Source organism: Habropoda laboriosa, unplaced genomic scaffold (assembly GCF_001263275.1).
Source record: "Habropoda laboriosa isolate 0110345459 unplaced genomic scaffold, ASM126327v1 scaffold462, whole genome shotgun sequence".
Lineage (NCBI taxonomy): Eukaryota > Metazoa > Arthropoda > Insecta > Hymenoptera > Apidae > Habropoda > Habropoda laboriosa.
In genome coordinates, this window is record NW_017100566.1 from 210,383 (window position 1) to 225,652 (window position 15,270).

Here is a 15,270-nt window from a genome sequence, read left to right on the forward strand (position 1 = left end):
TTAAAAATTGTTAGAGGATTTCGTTGGAACAGCAGAGGACTTAAGGGGGTCTTCTAGTGTGACGGTCGTTTTTTTAGGCCTTCTTTGCTAATTTATTACAGAAGTACGGTAACAGTTATTAACACGAGCTTTGTTCCTATGTATTTACTTGTCCTTGAAGAATCAGTACAAATTTCTTTTGTTGAAAACTAATTAACTACGGCTGCTGTGGAACACGTCAAACAGGAGCATGAAGAAAGAAAGTAGGTCCGTGGTTACCATGATTTGAGCTGTTCTGCTTGTCAAAAAACTCACCTGCTGCTATGTTATCTCTATCTACTGTCCGGCGTGACAGTGAACGTGTTAATAAGTAAATGTTGTTCAAATTATGTCGTGTTTGATGTCATTTTCATCAGAAAAATCTCATCGATATGTTAAGAAAAATTTCGGGATAAAGAAATGTAAAGTTAAAAAAGTTGATATTTAAATCGCTTGGTTGTAGTCCCTGACTCTACAAGTGTCAGGTTTAGCTTCCTTGCGGACTGACACTTGTGGAGAATTTACTGTACTCTTTTTCAAATAGATCTACGCAACATTCTACCACTTTCTTAACGCCAGAACTATCAGCCGAGTCGTGGTGACCCATCGGTGACCCTCCAAAAATGAATTTTTACGTAACTGAACCGTGATTGGAAAATTCGATTCGTATTCATTCAAATAGATGCACACACGTAGAAAATAAATTCGGAGAGTTACAAACGATGATACTGACCAGTATTGAACATTCACGTTTCTTCGAAAGTTGCTAATGGGTCGTTTTGACCCGGTCGGTAGTCCTAGCGTTAACAGAATTAGGTTGTTTCACGAAGCAATTCATCTGTAACAGCATCAGAACGATTCTAACACTAATGGACTCGTCTTGTCCCAATAAACAAAGCACATCTTCGTCGACTTTGAATTTTAAGAAATTTTCTTTATTTGTTAATACAGATGACCCTCGCATAACACGGTTGTAGGTTCCTAAAAGATGGCGTGTTATATGAGACAAAGAACTAGTACAAAAAAGGGGGTTAGATTCCAAAAATGAAAAAAAAAAACATACTATTATATCTTTCTAACTAAGAGAAATATTTTTATTAAAGCAATTTTCACCAAAAGTATAACATATTAATATGTATTAAATAAAAATATGTACTTTTTTATTTCCGCTAAACATAGTTCAGGGCTGCAAATTAATTCACAAAAATGACAAAAATAATTATCATTTCTTTAAAAAAGGTTGAATAATACTAATTTCAAATGAAATATCTTTGGCTTTCAAAAGCTCTTATTATGTTCCATATTGTTCGGGTATTTCCCTATTTCTCAAACCGTGTTCTAGGATGCCGTGTTGCACGAGGGTTGTCCCCAATTCTCGAACCGTGTTATAAAAGTGTCGTGTTATATGGGGGTTGCCTGTAGTTGTCTTTACAATGTGGTTTTCGCGAATATAACTTGGACGATCTAAACTGCCTGGTACTTCAATGTTGACTGCCTGTTCCCTTTTTCGAGGCTGCCTTTATATTAGGATTTTCTTGGGAGCTGCGAGTGGGGGAATTTAGGAATGCGTCCGCTAGGTAAGGACCAGGAATGTGTAAGGATAACGACCAGGACTCGTTAGGATCGAGGGTTCGATGGTTAGAAAGAAGAATTGCAGGGACAATGGTTAGGTAATGAACTTAAGGATTCGGTAGAAAAATGGGTAGAGTGCATCAGCTTGAAGGTCTGCCGGAGATAAGACAGGAATTGGTGGGAAAGTGGAAAACGCGCAGGTAGTGATCAAAACGGTACCTGGGATAAGGATCTGGATGTATGGGAGTCAAGGGACAGAGGGATGAGGATTCGACACAGCGAAGGGAGAAATCGCGAGTAAAGAGCGAGATAAGGACAGCGCCCCTACTCCTGGAAAAACGTAGTCTTTTCCTCGCTCCTGATTAACTTGTATCTGGGTCAAGGATAATTGAACAGGCGCCACGTAAACACGCGTGTCAAGCGCTTTTCTATCTTTTTCTTTCGTGCTCCATTACACGTATAGCCTGCCTAAATTTAACACGAATCCCACTCATTCCGCCAACGCGATTCTCGTTGTTTCACCTCGTTCGAGGTGATTAACATCCGAGAGCTGTTCCAAATCTTTTTCACATTCTTCTTATCGACCTCCAGAGGAGGAACTATCGTCTGAGGAGAAATCTGATTCGACGGAGAGGTGAATTTTAGTGGTCACAAGTAGTAGCTGAAATTCTGGTGCTTCGCAACAAAGTGTATACAGAGTGACTCACGAACTTGCGATTTCGTCTGAATCACCGAGGAAAATTTTCGAGAAATTTTCTTACCGAATATATGGAATTTTGGAAAATTTATAAATTCTTTTATAGAATTCTCTTACAAGAAACTTCACTGCTCTTCGAAAAGGTGCACGCTCCGTTTAAAGAATTCAAGGACTGCTCGATATCTCGTAAGCAAATGAATTATTTTAACACTAATCGTACCGACGCTTTATCTGTACCTATCCTTACCGTAGGCGGTCAAATGACAAGATATGAAATAATCACATTTTTGAGGAATACAGGTGATTGTCAATTGAATATAGGAAACAGCGCAGAAAATAGTCTTTAGATAATAATGAAAAAAAATCACATATTTACAGTTTTATTTTTAAGAAGAACGGGAGAAAACCGGTCATTTGACCGGGCGCGGTACGTTTAGTGTTACAAAATCGTTTCAAAATTATACGTCCACTTCATACGTTATTTCTTTGAAAATTTTTTAACGATGCGACTCACCCTGTACATCGGTATTCGAAAAATCTGCGAACGAGTAACATTCCCTTCTGATTACAAAAGCTTCTCCAAAAACTACGTATTCCCCTCGACACCGTGCAATTTCCGCGTAAAACAGTTTCTTTAAAAATTTTTTAGCGACGTGACTCACTCTGTACATGAATATCGCAAAAATCTACGACCAAACATTCTCTGTCGATTAAATCTCCAAAAATTGTGTTCCCTTCCATATCATGCAATTTTCACATAAAACACTATTTCTTTGAAAATTTTTTAACAATGTAACTCACCCTGTATGTCAATGTCTCAAAAATCTACGAACGAAGAACATTCCCTTCTATTTAAATCTCTGAAAATTGTGTGTTCCCTTCGATGCCATGCAATTTCCGCGTAAAACATTATATTATATTTCTTTAAAAATTTTTTAGCGATGTAACTCATCCTGTATACGAATATTGCGAATGTCTGAAAAATATTGCAAAACGACCAAACATTCTCTATTAATTAAATCTCCAAAAATTGTGCGTTCCCTTCGATACCCTGCAATTTTCACATAAAACACTTTCTTTGAAAATTTTTTAACAATGTAACTCATCCTGTATATCAATATCCCAAAAATCTACGAATTCCAAAAATTGTGTATTCCCTTCGATACCATACAATTTCCACATAAAACATTATCATATTTCTTTGAAAATTTTTTAGCGATGTAACTCATCCTGTATACGAATATTGCGAATGTCTGAAAAATATTGCAAAACGACCAAACATTCTCTATCAATTAAATCTCCAAAAATTGTGTTCCCTTCCATATCATGCAATTTTCACATAAAACACTTTCTTTGAAAATTTTTTAACAATGTAACTCACCCTGTATATCAATATCCCAAAAATCTACGAATTCCAAAAATTGTGTATTCCCTTCGATACCATACAATTTCCACATAAAACATTATCTTATATTTCTTTGAAAATTTTTTAGCGATGTCACCATCCTGTATACCAACATTGCAAATATCGAATATCGCGAATATCTGAAAAATATTGCAAAACGACCAAACATTCTCTATCAATTAAATCTCCAAAAATTGTGTGTTCCCTTCGATACCATACAATTTCCACATAAAACATTATATTATATTTCTTTGAAAATTTTTTAGCAATGTAACTCATCCTGTATACGAACATTGCGAATATTGCAAAAAATATTGCAAAACGACCAAACATTCTCTATCAATTAAATCTCCAAAAATTGTGTGTTCCCTTCGATACCATACAATTTCCACATAAAACATTATCATATTTCTTTGAAAATTTTTTAGCGACGAAACTCATCCTGTACACGAATATCGCAAAAATCCACGAACGAAGAACATTCCAATCGAATCTCCAAAAACTACGTATTCCCTTCGATACCATTTAATTTCCACATAAAACACTATTTCTTTTTTTTTTTAATTTTTAACAATACGACTCACCTTGTATATAAACACCGCAAAAATCCACGACCAAATATCCCTTCCAATGAAATCCCCTACGATACCGCGCCCCTCCTTACATTCCCTAAATCGTACTTGAAAGGGAACATTATGACCCACCGTCGTAAGCCACCAGCCAACTTCTTCTCTTGGAGAACAATCTCTCGAGGCCGAGCATGATCTCTTACTCAATTACGCAACGCGTTTTTTCCTTCTCTTTTTCTCTTTTATAAGAAACACAGCAAACAAACCGACAAAGTGACAAACGTTGCATCGACAGCAGTCGGCGGCAATTTAACCGTTCCGTAATCGTCGTTTCTCCTCTTCTCTTTCTTTCCTTCGTACGAAACCACCGGTCGAATAGGTATAATTAAAACGCGAAATTATTCATTTCGAGCGACAATTAGATAACGAAGCGTACAGGCGCGATTTTTCCACGGTTTTAACTTTGACACCTAGACACTACGGATTCACCCAAGCTGACCTAATTCCATGTGTCATCGCCGTTAATAGAAGAGTAACCGTGCACCGGTTAACCGCGTGCAAATGTCATTCCACGACGAGCCGTTTTTCTTCCAGTCGGTTCTTTTTTTACGCCTCGCGATCTTGATCGTGGAATCGTCGAACGCGCGTCGACTCTTCGATTGCCACTTTCAACGTGTCGTGAGTGCATTACCGAATACGTTCGTTTGTTAAAACGCTCACGTTTAGACGTCGAGTGCTGTAGATCGCGCACGTAAGTAGAGGAATTGTGTGTTGGGGAAAGAGAACACGGATTGGACTAGTTTTGCTCGAGCTCGGATCGATCTTGTTTAGAGGTGCGACGTTTAGGGTTTTTCTTGAAGCTTGCAGAGTAATTGGGGAGTTGAAACGAAGGATGTAAGTGGTGAAAATAGTATATCAGTGATAAAATTTCATTATCTGATGCATTTTTTGTTATTCGGTTTTTACTCTCGATTTAGGGAGATGGCAAAGGTTGGAAGATTGTGGCGTTCGAGTGATAAGCGATTTAAGATCCAACGTGAACAAACAGATTTTTTCTTTATACTGGAAATTTTGGCTTATGGCACTTGTGTTTATTAGTTCGTCTTCTCGATTAGATTCTAGAAAATAGGCGCGTCTTTGTTAATATCGTACCACGAGTTTCCTGAATTTAATGTTTCTCTAAGGAAAACATATTCGAAACTTCAAAAGAAGATCGATATAGGGGAGAATCGTGCAGTACCGGCCAAAGCTAGATAGCCCTGAGCAACGTATTCCGGCGACGTTCTTTTTTCTTCGGTATTTACGCTGGTGTTCCGTACGACGAAAGTTACTTTTCATAGCTGCAATCGTTGGGCTCACGCGGAGTGTACGGATCAAGAAAATATCGATGCCTAAATAAAAGTTCTATTCTATTTTTAAACGATTTTTACTAACGTTATTTATTACTTAGACCTTAAACGTAGCTCGCCGGTGCTGTACGACAATTTTTCGTTCGCTGCAAATTACTTAAGAAAATTTAAGAAAAACCATTTGTCCCCTTTTATCAAGCACCCTTTGTACTACAAATTACTGTTTTGAAATTTCATTTTTACCAACGTTAGCCCAAGTTGTAGTACAAAAACTTGGCCGGTACTGCACTGCTCCCCTAATCTCCCAAAGTTGGTAAATTCTTTTTTCGTAGAGGTTAATATTCTCGGATTTAGTTAGAATTTTCTTCCAAAAGAAGAGTGACCCTTTCGCTGCGGCAGAGTTGAGCGCGTAATTGGAACGGGGGCTTGAAAATTGCTAATTTTGGCCGTATCCTTTTAAAATTAAGGTGGAACTGCGTAAAGGGTGAAATGAAGCGGGAGAAAATGTTCCAAATGCCTACAAGCGCCAACAGTAATCGAAGGGTTGATACAATCTTCCAAAGTGAAATTCTTTTTTCCGAAAAAAATTAATATTCCCCGATCTATGATCTTCTATCTCTCATTTGTATAATCTGTATTTATTAAATCTATGCAAAAATTCCGGTCGCATTTTTTCGAAAAGTGTGTATTTATTTTTCATTTATTTTTCACTAATAATACGCTATAAATAGCAACGGTGAACATTTCAATGAGAAAAGGATCGCACGGTGTCGTTTAGAAGAAACTTTTGCACAAACCTACCAGCTAAACCGTGAAATACCGTAGAAAAAGGTCGTAAAATGTAAGTATCTCGGCGACAATATCCAGCATGAAAGGAAATGACGACGAGCCGCGAGGTAAATGGTCGCACTTGGACGTGATTGTTGAAAGGACGCGTCTCTAGGAGAGGATCGATCGCGCACAGACGTTCAGGTCGTGTCCCGTGCCGTTTAACGGTCGAATAAATCACGGATTCGTGCGTTCCAAGTAGAGTGGAGCGGTGGCCAATGTCAACCGACTGGTTCTTCATAGGCGACGCGTTTCCTTTTTGCACGAGGTGAACCAGAGAAATCGCGGGAACCAAGAGGATCGAGATGCGTTTCCTTATGGGGAAAGACAGACCTCGCTTCTGCGACCAACGCTTCGTGCTCGCCATGACCGTCACGGCCGAACCTACCGACCGATCTCACGGCGATCTCCTTTTCCCCCAAACTGATCCGCCATCTTTTCCTGCATCTCTGTCTTTCAGTTCGCCTCTCTTCGGAATTATGCGAATTTAAGCGAGAAAAGTGGGCAATTGGTTTTGTTAAATTAAGGAGAGCGTGGGTGAAAATGATTTTATTGTAATCAAGACGAAATATGAACAGATTTCACGGTGATCTCATTTTCTTCCCAAATCGATCCGCCATCTTTTTTTGCTTCTCTGTCCTTTAGTTCGTCTCTCTTGGAAATTAGGCGAAATTAAACGAGAAAAGTGGGAAATTGGTTTCGTTAAATTAAGGAGAGCGTGGGTGAAAATGATTTTATTGTAATCAAGACGAAATATGGACCGATTTCACGGTGATCTCATTTTCTTCCAAACTGATCCGCCATCTTTTATTTCGCCTCTCTTCGACATTAAGCGAAATTAAACGAGAAAATGGGAAATTGGGTGTACTGAATTAAGATGAAAGTGTATAAAGAATAAAATGAACCCTCCTTGAGCAAATATATTTTTTCACAGTCCATAGGCAACAGGGTAGTTTGTGTCCAAGTCTAATTTCTTTACTGTTTCAAGCTTTCGAAAGATCTGAAAAAATTCTCGAGTACTTATCAAAGTCTCTACTACATTATACAATTGTTTCCGAAGACAAATGTTTCAAACTTCTTTCAACAAAAATACAAATTCGTGTCGCAGGAATATTGTGAAATTTCGCTTGGGTCAAAAATGACCCGGACTGCCTACAGACGGATAATTATTCAATTATAATGGAAACGCGCCAAAAGTAGGGTCAGTCTTTTGACTAGTATCGCAAGTTCTTTTAGCCCTGAATTAATCTAGCGAATCTTAAAGACGTGTAAAAATCGATCGTTGAGGTTGTATAAAAGATCAAAGATAACGAGCTACTCAGAATTTCTTCTTTTTAATTACATTTTCCACGAACAGTTTCTCTAACTCACCACGCCGATGTTTTGGCGACCGGATACGTCTAGCTGGAGGAATAATAAACGCGAAAAGAAAGGTCAGCAACGGGGAGACTAGCGAACGAGTTAAAATAGACATTGGCCACCTATGCCAATGACCCATATTCCATCTATTCTCGGCGTGCCGCGAATTAAACTTCGCCGTGTAACGCCACATGCTCGAGATCACTGGTTTCCCTTCAATTCTACCCGATTTCGCGGTTCTTGCCCCTTTCAAATTCGGTACAACTACTTGTCGTGAACATCTTCCACTTGAGAAAATCCTATAAAATGGTGCGACGATTCGAAATGTGTCTTGTGTGGCGACTTAATTTGGTCAAAAGTTGCTTTTATAGCTCGCATCGTGAAGCAATGGGTTAGGTTAGATAACACCCACGCAAAGTTAAGACACAAATCCTATCGAACGCTTATGGATGGAAAAAAGACTAAGAAATTATGCAATAACGAAATGTTGAAATATGAACTTATGAATGTTTGGAATAACGTCGAAGTGGAATACGTGTGGCAGATTGTTTAAAAAAATATCGTTAAATACAAAGGTGGCCCAAATATTAATACTTGAAGAGTTAATTGTATTTTTAAAGATGGCCCAAATATTAATACTTAAAAAGTTAATGGTATTTTTAACCATCCATAGGCAATCTGGGTCACTGATGACCCAAGCGAAATTTTGCTCTTTTTTATTTAAATTCCTGGTATTGTTACACCGAATCGTTATTTTGCAATAAAGTTTAGTTAATACGACACACATTCCCATTGATAAAAATCTTAAAACTCGTGTTCTAAAAAAACATATCGATCGTTTGATATCTTCACTGCCACCGACGCAGCATATGCGTTCCAGAACGTATTTCTCTGCGTGCTCTCAATTTTCTGGTGGCAGCGAACGTGTTAATACCTTCACTGCCACCGACGCAGCATATGCGTTCCAGAACGTATTTCTCTGCATGCTCTCAATTTTCTGGTGGCAGCGAACGTGTTAATACCTTCACTGCCACCGACGCAGCATGTGCGTTCCAGAACGTATTTCTCTGCATGCTCTCAATTTTCTAGTGGCAGCGAACGTGTTAATACCTTCACTGCCATCGACGCAACATATGCGTTCCAGAACGTATTTCCCAGCGTGGTATCGATTTTCTAGCGGCAGCGAACGTGTTAAAACCGACAATTACAGAGCACGAATACTCTGACTCATTGTACATTCGTATTTTTATAAGACCGTCGTGTTCTTTTGATGACGCAACGGACCATCGAGTGTCCTTATTTGCATACGAGCAACATTTAGACATTTCTACACCGCTCTGTGGGGACTTGAAATAAAAAAAAACTGTGCAAGGTGAGGTAGTAGCATGGCGTCAGCCACGACGTAATATCGCGGATGTTAATGCGTCGATTACGCCACGTGAGCGCGCGGATATTATGGTCGACGTTGAAAGCGATTCGAGGAAGGCGAAATTATACATTCCGCGACATTTTACTCGACGATAATCATGCTAAACGATGAACTTGAATCGTTGCTTCGGTAATCCGCCAAATTTGTATCGTGACTCAATACGAACAATTCAGTCCTAATAACGTTTGTCCAAAAGAAAAACTCCACAATTTTTCTGTCTTTCTTTCCATTTTAAAATTTCCACAGAATTAGCGTATTCCTTCTTTCTTTCTTTCCACTTTAAAATTCCCACACAATTAGCCTATTCTTTCTTTCCATTTTAAAACTTCCACAAAATTAGCGTATCTTTTTTTTTCCACTTTCACGCTGTTTGACTGCGAAGAAACGAGACGCAAAACGCTGATTCAACGGGAATGAGGAATTGGTTGTCGATCAGCTTTAAAAATACTCGAGCACCACTTGGATTCTAATTCCACCCATGATCTAAATTCTATCAGCGCACTTGTTCGTTCCTCTACACGCGAAGATACATATATCGAACGATTCGAAATATCGTCCACTTTTCGTTATCCTATACGACGTCCTCAAATTCTTCTTTTCTTTTCAGAATGCAGCTCTCCACGTGTTGCAGGTGTTACTCGCTGAAAACGGGGACACTTTTCACCGGAATATTAGGCATAGTGAGTAGAATTTACATATTTTCACAGGACTTGAACACATTCTATGAGAAACACCGATTTTTACCGTGTCAATCAGATCCTGTCGATCATCTCGTTGGTCATGATCTTCACTCTGAACGTCGAGTGGAAGACCATACTGATCGACGTGCTGGACCAAAGTATCGTCAAGATCATTTTCGCGATAAATCTCTGTATGACGATCTTGATCTCGACTCTGCTGATTATAGGAGCTGTTAAGGTACATAGTTAAGTTCCAAGTGATCCATCGATCGTTGTTAACTGTAAAACAACTAGTTGAAGAGATTCGAGAGCTTTATGGAAAAGGGAAAAATGTTTCTGTGCAATAGAGAGATGAGAGAGGAGGATTGAAGAGTTGAATTGTTGCAGAAAGTCACATTTATGATGTTACCGTGGGTGGTGTTAGGATTAATCCTAGCGATTGGTCTATTGGTGAGCGTGATCTACACGTCGATCATGTTCTTCGTGAATCACGAGACGATAAATGGAATTCTGTGGCTCGTCATTGGCCTCATAGCTGTTGGTGAGTGTATCGTTGCCTTCGCCAGACCTAATCTATCGTCGTTCTCTTTTTAAACTTTGATCTGGCGGTTTTTAAGTGATATTTTATAACGCGTGATAGATGCTTTGCAAAGAAAGAAATAGTCAATTATTTGTGAGATGTAAATAAGAAAGAAACTTATGTGAATGATAAAAAAGAGATTTTAGATTGCACAGAGTGTCTTCTGAAAGAAATAATTGAAAATAAGGAAAGAAATAATGAAAAATAAGAAAAGAAATAATTTCAATATCCTCTATAAAAGAGACACTCTGTTTTCAATTTTTAACAACCAATTTCTTTAATATATTTCCAACTGAAAGAATTGCGATTGAACAGATATCCAAGATTGCCAAAAACATTTTCCAAAAAGTTAACGAACGAACCTATATTAAAAAGATTAATAATACAAAATTACATCTAACAATATTACCCAAATGAAAATTTCTTCGAAGCCTATGTAAAAATGAAATATCATTCGTAGCACCTAGAAAATGTACCTAACATGTTACAACTAACGCTATAATAACGATCCAATATTTTTCCAGTGATTTACACGTACTTATGGCTGGTCGTGTACAGCTACTTCCAGCAGCTGAGGTACAACAAAATGATCACCAGAATCGGTCCATACGGGAGACCGTACAATTACCGACGACCCTGAGAGAAACCAATATCGATCGTTTCCTCTTCGCGAACCAATTAATTAAACGGTTTTCTTATTTTTGTTGTTCTTTTTTCGTAACGAGAGAAAAAGATTCTCTCCTTCGTTCGGATCGAACGAAAGAAGAACAGCCGAGAATTGCTTCGAGAAGAGATTCTACTTAATGTTCAATTACCGTAATCGCACCAAAGCACAAGGCAACGCCTTCCGAAAACCGTTCGATCGTGTTTGCTGAATTAAGACTAATCGCTGTTTTAGATTATAAATTGTATTTATAGCGACGTGATGCTCCCTCGAATGATCATCGATATCTTTCGCAGGCTATACCTGTCGCATTGCGAACTTTGGAAAAGTGTCGCAAGTCGAAAATCGGAAATTTTTTAGAAGACGTTTCTGTTTGGAAAATTGATCAATTAGGTACAGAATCTAAAATTCGCCCACTCGAAGTGTTACAGTTTGAGATTCTGACATTTCTTGGTTTTTGAGAAAGTTAATTAATTACAGCTTTGTGAAATGTAAATTCGCTAAAATTTCGGCACTTCAAGTGTTACAGTTACAGACATTTCTTCTCGCAGTAAATTTGCATAACTTTGAGGACGGAGGACTGTATACCGTGTCACGTACTGATTATTCGTATAACACATAATTAGGTCACTACTTCAATTTTTCTTTTAAACTAAACTACATCGAAATTTCATTTTCGGCAAAAATGCGTACAGGAGTTCACAATCGAGTTTATTGGTTGCGTTCATAGTGTTTCGTGGACGCATATGAGTCTATCGTCCTCAAAGGGACAATTAGAAGACACCAAGCGATAAATAAAAAATTCAAAATTCATCACTTTCGACACTTTTCTCGCGAGGATGCAACACGATCTTCCTTTCAACATAGATCGTTAATTTTCTACAATTCACAAGATTCCTACCATTTACCCAAATCGTCTCTTCCCTTTTACACATTTTTAAAAAAAATAAAACCTCTACCAAGAGAAGTAGAAAAAGATTCCATCTTCTTGGTCCACAAGATCTCTTATTCTCATATTTTACCCGGACTCTCAAACTTCTCTCTTCTCCACATTTCTCGAGATTCTATCTTCACTTCGACTGTCGTTCGAGGGTGCAACAACGCGAACACTCGAGGCCTTGTTATCCGGCGAAAAAATCGAGACAATGCCGCGGTCCGCGATAAGAAAATGGCGAGGCTGACCCCCCCCCCCCTTTCGGCCGGGGGAACGAAAATAGATTCCATTTTCAAGGATAACGAAAATGTTAAGCGTATGCAAAAATATACGCATGTTGCCACACCGCGAGAACCAGTCTCTCCTACGCAAGGTTAACGACTGACTTTATTTATTTCCCTGCCCCTCCCCAAGCCCACTTTTACTCACAACTACTCGTCTTTCTATACAGTGTACCGATCGGTGTACCATTTGTAACTATTGTTACGAACAATAAATTATTCTTCGTTTGTAATCTTCCTTCTTTTTTCCTCCTTTCTTCTTCTTTCACGCAGGAAAATGTTTTATGCATGCGTCGCACGTGTAGGATGTTTTATGCAGCCGATTATATTCGACATAAAGGAGAGACATTTCGCGAAGTTTATTCCGTCGTGTTCTCCAAATTCTCGCGAATAAATAAAGAGAGCGAGGCAGCGGCGAGACCAGTGGCATGGCTGTCGCAACCGAAATCTGTTTGCTTCGAGGCTCTCCGTGACACACGAGCTTCATCCTTGGCAGGTTTATTTCTGAGAAGAGAAATTTTTCATATGGAATCATTTTGGAAAGGAGGGTACGTATGTGTGGTACGTACTTGAAAGAACTGAAACAGCCGCTTGGGTGAGATCTGTTTAAGACTAAACGTTCGTAGTGGTCGCCGGTGAACTCGAGGAAACCTTCCATTCCGCATAGAACCACTTGCAATGAAAAGAGAATACGAGATTAAAAAATGTATAAGGGGAAGTTTGATGTGCTTTTCTTTTTGTTTACCTTGTTCCATCATTAAGTCTGGCGTTTGGTAGGGAAACCCAGCTGCCTCGATGTCGTGCAGGTCTTCGAGAATCGCGGAGCAGTAGGAGAGTGTTAATTTGGACGACGGTAGGTCTTGGTCGCACTTCATCTGGAAGAAAGTGAAATTTGGTCAGAGATGTGTGGAAGGTTTTATCACAAAAAGTGTGACAAATTGGAAGCCTAAACATTTTTTCAGGAGAGCCAAAAGAAAATTTCTGCTTGGAAAATTACTGCACTAAATTAGTTCAACTTTTACCGTTTTTTCCGATGGTAAATCTACGTGCTGAGAAATGTTTGCGGAGAAAAATTGAAAATTTTTCATTTCTGCCAAAAAAATGTATTAGCGAAAAATTTTCGATCTTCATTTCATTGCTCGGAAGTGGAAAAATGGCAGAATTTGAACTCCAATACCTCAAGTGAGCAACTTTTAATACTTTAATTGAGTAATTTTCTTTTTGCTCTCCTCAAAAATTTCACGACAATTTTCTCCTTAAAAAAAAAAAGTATTAATTTCACCAACTGCCTTGGCAACTTGAACCATCAGCAATCGATGGGTCAGAGGGTAGCCCCTGGTAGATTCCAAGTTCGCCAGTATTCCGTAACAATAATCAGGAATTGCACAATTCCTATTCAGTCGATTTCGAACGATTTCAGCGAGGCATTCGTCGCTTTCCTTTTCCTTAGGAATTCCCTGCATTACCATATTTCGTACATCTCGATGAGTTAACTTCGAATTACTTTTCCACTCTCCCAAGACTCCCCTCCGCCATTTTATCTTTCTTATCCACAAAGAGGGACGACTTAACGTTTCCTGCACTAAAATTGAACAACTTCGTTAGTTTCTTCGATAGAAGAAAATTGGTTCCAAGTAATTAGTGATAATTTTAATTACACAATCGAACGTCCTCGTTTCCTGGAGCAACATTGTTCAACAATTGCCTTCGAGTAGAATCGCAAATTGTTAAAATTGCCACCAACATTTGCAGATACTTGTCTTCAAGATGTCGCGCATTTTCGTGCGAGAGAGCAGCCACTAGGTTAGCTGTTACGAAAAGTATATAGTATTAGCGTGATAGAACAATGCAACGCGGTTAGAATTGCAAATTGAAATCTTGATGGATGTTCACCTTCGACGATGGTTGCGGAGAACGTTACATCGGCGTTCATCTGATTAGGTCTGCGATTAATGTAATCCATCACCTTCGAGAGAGCGACTAACTTCTCCTCTGCAATGATTACGAGTTAAACAATCTTCGAATCTGTTATTTTCTAACTTGAAATTATTCAAGATCTTATGATTCTTTTTTTTATTATTGTGGAGTTATTTTGTACGTTTTCGAGTTATTTTCGACTGTCCAGCAAATGTAGAAATTTTTTGAACTAGTAAAATTGATAAAAGATAAAAATAAAAGGAATGTTTATTTAAATTAATAAATATTCTTACAAGGGAACTTGGTTACTCTGAAAATTTAGTGTCCTAGATAAAGGTGTTTTCATCCTGAAGAACCAAAAAGTAGGAAGAAAGAAAAATTTGCACGATACTTCTATTGAAAAATTTAATTAATGTCAATTTCTAAGAATATAAATAGATTACGCTCGTCTGCAATATTAACTTTTTTCACAAATCTTTGTCTTCTTTCAGAATTTTTATTGTAATTACTCTGCACAATTATACTTAAGTTCGTTGACAATATATCGTAATACAGCGCTTGCCTTCTTCGTTTGTATCGTGTATTAAATATCAAAAGATTTACGTCCATAAATAAAGTATCATTATTATTATTAAACGAAAAAATTTCAAAGGTTTCTCTGAACAATCTCACCGAAATCCTCAGGAACGAATTTTCCACGAGTCCATGACGGGAAGCAACAGAGTAGCAAAATCGCGCATGCGCTCGTGAATCTACGGAGCCTCTTCATACGGCTTGTTCACGATCCTCAAGAAGCAGATCCTCGATTTTCCCAGGACTTTATACTCTTTACCCCACTGTGCACCCCCATACGTCCACGTAATTTTAACGAAATTAAGACCGAGCTACGGTTCCTCTCTGTCACGTACACGAGAAACGGCGACAGCCACTTTTCTTCATAAGGATCGACGCGTCGAACGCAAGAGAGAGCGAACTTTTGAATGAAACC

General features: G+C 38.5%; 2 protein-coding genes across 2 annotated transcripts; one reads left to right on the forward strand and one right to left on the reverse strand.

The window, feature by feature from the left end:
* Positions 1-229: 229 nt before the first annotated feature.
* Positions 230-11,319, forward strand: LOC108576648. The gene is made up of 5 exons (XM_017939686.1): positions 230-246; positions 9,834-9,906; positions 9,983-10,144; positions 10,294-10,447; positions 11,011-11,319. The coding sequence occupies exons 1-5, from the start codon at positions 230-232 to the stop codon at positions 11,124-11,126; spliced, it is 522 nt and encodes a 173-aa protein (XP_017795175.1). The 3' UTR covers positions 11,127-11,319.
* Positions 11,320-12,724: 1,405 nt separating this feature from the next.
* On the reverse strand, positions 12,725-15,051 carry LOC108576631. Its single transcript, XM_017939655.1, has 7 exons — positions 14,955-15,051; positions 14,259-14,357; positions 14,024-14,173; positions 13,652-13,947; positions 13,111-13,240; positions 12,935-13,037; positions 12,725-12,869 (listed from the first exon to the last, which is right to left on the reverse strand). Exons 1-7 carry the CDS (start codon positions 15,049-15,051, stop codon positions 12,725-12,727), a joined length of 1,020 nt encoding a protein of 339 aa, XP_017795144.1.
* Between the last annotated feature and the right edge of the window lie 219 nt (positions 15,052-15,270).